The following is a 6,523-nucleotide window of genomic DNA, read 5'->3' on the forward strand; positions in this document are numbered from 1 at the left end:
GAGAGAGAGAGAGGGTTTCTCTGAGTAACGACCCTGCCTGTCCTGGAACTTGCTTTGTAAACCATACTAGCCTCCAGTTTGAGTGCCTGCCTCTGCCTCCAGAATGCTGGAATGAAAGGCATATGCCACACATACCTCCATGCTGCTCCTCCTTCTCCTAAGGTAGCCTGACGCTATAAGCACCTACTGGATGTCTATGCAGGGCCTAGCACTTCATAGTCTAAGCACTGTGGAGGCTGAGGCAGGCCAACAGTAGGAGACCATCTCAGTTACACAGGACCACCCTGACTCAGAAAACAAACAAACAATGCCATCAATCATCTGAAAGGCAGAAACCTAGGTGTTCTCTCTTCATCTCAGGACCTGTTGCTGAATCCACAAACGTTTAAGGAGCCTCCTGCACACTGCCTAGGATCAACCGTTCTGCCTCGATGCGGGTGTAGGGTGCCCAGAGGCCTCTCTGGCTTTGGTTCTGGTAAAAGCAGATTCCTGAGGGTTGGAGAGATGGCTTAGCGGTTAAGAGCACTGATTGCTCTTCCAGATGGGCCTGAGTTCAAATCCCAGCAACCACATGGTGTCTCACAAACACCTGTAACGGGATCTGACACCGTCTTCTGGTGTGTCTGAGGACAGCTACAGTGTACTCGTATAAATAAAATAAATCTTTAAAAAAAAAAAAAGCAGACTCCGAAAGAGCAGTGTGAGGATCACACCAAAAGAAAGCCTCACATAAACAAAAGGTGAGCCCCCCTGCAGGGTCATAGCAGGGGCGTGTGGGTGAAGAATACAGTTCCCAAAGTTTCTCGGAGAGTGCATTTTGAGCAGGGTTTTTAGGGAGTGGGCAGGTAGATTTTTACCTTTTTTTTTTTTAAAGATTTATTTATTTATTATATGTAAGTATACTGTAGCTGTCTTCAGACACTCCATAAGAGGGAGTCAGATCTCGTTAAGGGTGGTTGTGAGCCACCATGTAACGGTTGCTGGGATTTGAACTTGGAGCCTTCGGAAGAGCAGTCAGTGCTCTTAACCGCTGAGCCATCTCTCCAGCCCCCAATTTTTACCTTTTTGTAACATGTGGTACCGGAGGACAATGGGATCTTCTTCAGTTGTTTTCTATCTTATTTATATTTGTGTGGGAGAGGGGAGTGTATATGTGTCACAGTGTGCTTCTGGAGGTCAGAGGATAAGCAGCAGGGGTCAATTTTCTCCTTTTGCCACAACGGGTCTCTGAGATTGAACTCAGGAGAACTGGATACACGGTGCTCTTTAACCCTCCAGGCTACCTCCGCGGCCCTCCACGTTACTCTTCGGAGAGATTCACCTATCGAACTTGAAGCAGCAAGTTCCCATAATCCTCCTCTCTTCTCCCACCCCAGTGATTGGCTTACAGTGGCATACCCAGCCAGGGATCTGAATTCAGGTCCACTCTGTCCACAGCAGGCACTCTTTTCTACATAGCCTTCTCCCCAGCTCTTGAGTAGTTTTTGCGAAGTCGCCTCATAAACCACTTGAGACACTGATCTCAGTCAAACAGGGCTTGTTTATTGAACATCCCCCCACCCCAAGACTGATGGATTAGGGATGCAGTCTTAACTTGGGGGCTGAACTGCAATCACTAGCCAGAATCCTATAGAACTTTTAATCCTGAAATCTACAAACGTCTGTGTTAAGTTATTCCACCAACTGGGATTTAGGGGTAGGAAACTTCCTTAGGAACATGTCCTATATTTACCCTGTTCTCATTGGTTGGATGTTCAACTGCGGTGGGGGACCTGCCTTGCCTAACCTTCATGCCTTAACTTTTCTACCAAGATGTACATGTCTCTTTCTGCCAAGTAGAATGTCAATTTCCGGGGAGGCCTTCGAAATGTAAACTTTATTCTATCCCTACTTAAAATGGAAGTCTTATTCCAAATAGCTTCTTATATTGGTGCAGGTGTCTCTTATGTAGGGGTCCGTCCCAGGAGCAGTTTATAAAGGCAAAAAGCCATAAAAACTCATACATAGGCACAGTAAGTACTGCTGGGTGGTTGGTTCGGGTTCAAGCTCATTGTGGCTAATGTACAAAGCAGTTCTAACTGCCCTCCACTGTGATTGATTTCCAAGAACACCAAGGCACGGAACATAACAGAATATGCAACCATCTCCGGCATGAGAGTTTCCTAGTAACAGCACTTGAGTTTCCTTATATCATAAATAACAGTGCAAAATGGCTAGCTAGACAGGTGACAGTTCCTAGGCCTTAACAGTTTGGAAAGTAGGATGCCCTCTAGATCGCTGACAAGATCCCTCCGGAAGTCCACCAGACACATGCTGCTCTGATTTCCCTGGGGAGTCAGAGACCTAAGGTGACTTCCAATCTGCAGTCATTATCTTGTCTTATCTCAAAGCAAACATATCTCCTCTACTCATTGTGGGTGAAATGAGTCCCCAATAAGTGACAATTAATTGACTTTAATCCATCCTAGCATAGGGCACTTACGCGGAAGCCTCATAAGCCAGGTTGACCAAGACACCGTCAGCCAGGCTGAGGTTGAGGAAGTCGCACATGCCACGGATCTCGTCCGTGAAGGGTTGAGGCAGGAAGCTCTCCACCTTCGACACGATTTCTCCAATCATCTCGAGTACCCACTGGGGAACCCTGTCACTAGAAATGAAAAAAACACGAAGCTTGTTTCTCCTCTCAGAGCACGGACAGTGCACCTGTGCGTGGATGAGGGGAGAGGAATGTTAAGAATCTAGATTATTTTCAGAAGCACTGCGCCGTGCTGCTCCATTCCCAATGTTCAAACCGGAGGGAATGAACTGGGCATGGTAATGCGGCTACTCAGGAGGCTGAGGCAGGAGGATTGTAAGTAAGAGCAGCTTATGTTTCACAGCAAGATTTATTTTCTTCCTTCCTTCCTTCCTTCCTTCCTTCCTTTCTTTCTTTCTTTCTTTCTTTCTCTCTTTCTTTCTTCTTCTGTTTTTCTCCCATCAAAACATTTCTATTAATTATTTGGGAATTTCACACAATGCATCCTGATCACACGCTTCCTATTTCTCTCGGGTCCACCCTCCCACCTTTGCCTCGCCCTCTCAAAAAACAAACCAACCAAACCTCCAAATCCAATTTGTATTGTTCATATAAACTCATTGGAGCATAGTCAAACTCCCAGCGAGACTTTCAAGGTGAAAATTATAAGGGCTGAGATACACCCAGTGGTAGAGCAGTCACCACCCCTTCACTGACAAACTCTATGGAGAGAAAGGCCAGCCAGGCTGGTCCAGGATGCGGGCTTTCGTGGGCTGCATGCCCTACGCTAGGTTAGCATTCTGGGTGACACCTTGTGCGTTCTCTGACCCGGAAAACGTATGCTAGACGCGCGCGCCACTGGAGACCCCGAACTTGAGAGCCAACCGGCCTTGCCCGTGTCAGCCACCCGCTGGGCGCAGCGCAGAGCAGTGGGGAGGGCAGCAGTGCAATGGCGCAACAGCGCAGCGGTGAGAGGGCAGGGTGCAGCACCGAGGGAAGAACGGAGCCTGACTGCAAGTTCACCAGACCTGTCCCGCGCTCACCCAATGATCTGCGCCACCGCGGCGCGCAAGAAGTCTGGATCATAGTGCCGCAGCATCGGCAGCCAGAGCTGCTCCGGGACCGCGTCCAGACTGACGTTGAAGAGAGGCGGAGTCCCGGGAACGACAGCCGACAGCCAGGGACCTGACAGCGACAGCAGCAGCAACAGAGCCAGGGCCAGGTGTGCCCCACGGCACGCGGCCCGGGTGCCTAGGGTCCCCATGGCTCGGGCTGCTGTGGCCTCCTCCGGACCAATGAGCCTTTGCAGTCCTGGGGAGGCGGAATGGGAGGCATGGGGCGGTGCTAGCACTGAAGGCGGGGCCTGCGCTAGGTCGCCCCACCCGGACAGGAACCCATGCACTGACACCGCCTCCTGCCCCAGCGGGATCAAGCCTGCTTCTCATTCCCAGCTAGAGGCTGTACCACACCTCTGTGCGCTAAGAGTGTGAGTTTTGATGTGTATGTAGTATGTAGTATGTAAAAGGCCGGGAGTGGATGTAGTTAATAACTTGGTGATCTGTGCTGTATGTAGGGCCAGGCCTCACCGGAACCCCCCAGACGGTCTTTCCTAGACTTCCCAGACTCTTGAGCATTGTTTCTCAGTCAGTAGGACTTATGCTTAGCGGAGCTGTCACATGTACTTTGTAGTTTGGTGACTTTCTATGATATTTGTACGACCAAGACCACACCCGATTCTCCCCACGGCCCTTAAAACGCCCTAAGCTTTATTGTGCACATGGAATTGAGAGAAGTATTACCAGGAAACTTTTTCTCCCCAAAATTGTGCTGTACTTAAACACCTAAAGAATAAATTGCCCAGTTCAGACTCTATTTGAACCAGCGCCAGTGTACTGACTGGTTCTGTGTCAACTTGACACAAAGCAAGAGTGGTCAGAGAAGGAGAGTCAGTTGAGGAAATGCCTCCACGGGACCCAGCTGTAAGGCCTTCCGGTGGGCTGATGATACTGGGTTCTAAAAAGAAAGCAAGCCAAACAAGCCATGAAAATCGAGCTAGTGAGCAGCAACCCTCCATGGATGGCCTCTGTATCAGCTCCTGCTTCCAGGTTCCAGCTTTGCTCAAGATCCTGTCCTGACTTCCTACAATGGTGGACTATGATCTGGAAGTGTAAACCAAATGTGATGGTTTGTATATGCTCAGCCCAGGGAGTGGCATGATTAGAATGTGTGGGCCTGTTGGAGTAGATGTGTCACTGTGGGTGTGGGCTTTAAGACCCTCATCCTAGCTGCCTGGAAGTTAGTCTTCTACTAGCAGCTTTCAGATGAAGATGTTGAACTCTCAGCTCCTCCTGCACCATGCTTGACTGGATGCTGTCATGCTCCCATCTTGGTGATAATGGACTGAACCTCTGAACCTCTGAACCTGTAAGCCAGCCCCAATTAAATGTTATCCTTGCATTGGTCATCATGGTATCTGTTCATAGCAGTAAAACCCTAACTAACACAACCAAATGAACCTTTTCCTCCTCAGCTTGCTTTTTGGTTATGGTGTTTTGTCATAGCAATACAATCCCTAACTAAGACAACTGGCGACTGAGTTGAGTTGAACTGAATCCCTTCTTGCCTGACAGATCGTTTCCCTGCTGGCTGTAGCATTTGCAGAGACACCCACATGGCTCTAAACAATAGAAGATCTAACTGCCTTTTTAGCAGAAAAATAATAAATTATGAATGGTTGAATAAATAATGCAACATTTAAAAAAATGGGAAATTCATTTATGAAGAATTTAATGCTGGGGCTGGGGAGACAACCCACTTGGAAAAGTACCTGCTGCACAAACATGAGAAAACCTGAGCTTGGATCTAGCATCCATGTGAAAAGTCAGGCTTGAGATCCCGGTGCCTGGGAGTCAGAGACTGAAGGACCCCAGGCCAGTCCACCCCAACAGCCTCTTGCTGAGATGGAGCTAAACTGCACATTCAGTTTACCCAAATCAGTGAGCATCATGTTCAGTGAGAGAACAACCCTGCCTCAGAAAAAGGCAGTGGATGTCAGCCTCTAACCTACACACACACACACACACACACACACAGACACACACACACACACACACACACACACACACACGTGCACTGCCTAACACCACACACATAGAAGCTAATGCTGAGTTACAGTCAACAAAAACATAAATTGATACTCTTTATGCCAAATTTTAAGATACTAAATAATACTGTGCTGAACACACACATACACACACCTCTGAGATTAGCAGCTCTTGAGGGAGGAGGGGTCATGGTGAGTGCTTCAGTTCTGCTCATCGGTTCTCTTCTTATACTAAATTTCATTTCTGTAAGGCAGGTTCTTCCTATGTAGTACATGGCCCAGGCTGGCCTCACCCTCCTGCTCCTCCCACTTGAGCCCCGTGTCCTGAGATTACAGGTGTACACCATGATGTCAGCCTCTCATGCTTTCACACACACACACACACACACACACACACACACACACACACACACGCCAGGATATTTACGTTGGATTGGTAAATGTCTCCGCATGCTCTATATTTGTAGATTAAAAAGTCATAGTTATAAAATGCTTTTATCAGGCTGGACAGGTGGTTCAGTGGTTAAGAGCACTGACTGCTCTGCCAGAGGTCCTGAGTTCAATACCCAGCAACCACATGGTGGCTCACAACCATCTGTAATGGGATCTGGTGCCCTCTTCTGGTGTGTCTGAAGACTTCTACAGTGTACTCCTATACACTGAATAAATAAATCTTTCAAATGCTTTTATCTTTTTATTTTTAAGATTTATTTATTTATTATATGTAAGTACACTGTAGCTGTCTTCCGTCGCACCAGACGAGGGCGTCAGATTTCATTACAGATGGTTGTGAGCCACCATGTGGTTCCTAGGATTTGAACTCATGACCTTGCGAAGAGCAGAGCAGTCGGTGCTCTTCCCCGCTGAGCCATCTCACCAGCCCCTCAAATGTTTTTTTTTTTTTT

General features: G+C 48.0%; 1 protein-coding gene across 1 annotated transcript in view; it reads right to left on the reverse strand.

Annotated features, from left to right (window-relative positions):
• The window catches only part of Naaa (N-acylethanolamine acid amidase), a 20,516-nt gene extending 16,688 nt beyond the window's left edge, over nucleotides 1-3,828 (reverse strand). Inside the window, exons 1-2 of the mRNA XM_031391001.1 lie at nucleotides 3,559-3,828; nucleotides 2,483-2,647 (exon numbers count right to left, since the gene is read on the reverse strand). Coding sequence (XP_031246861.1) covers nucleotides 2,483-2,647; nucleotides 3,559-3,779 — 386 coding nt within the window. The 5' untranslated portion in view covers nucleotides 3,780-3,828. The remainder of the gene's footprint in view (nucleotides 1-2,482; nucleotides 2,648-3,558) is intronic.
• Between the last annotated feature and the right edge of the window lie 2,695 nt (nucleotides 3,829-6,523).

The sequence above is a fragment of the Mastomys coucha genome, unplaced genomic scaffold (assembly GCF_008632895.1).
Source record: "Mastomys coucha isolate ucsf_1 unplaced genomic scaffold, UCSF_Mcou_1 pScaffold22, whole genome shotgun sequence".
Classification (NCBI taxonomy): Eukaryota; Metazoa; Chordata; class Mammalia; order Rodentia; family Muridae; genus Mastomys; species Mastomys coucha.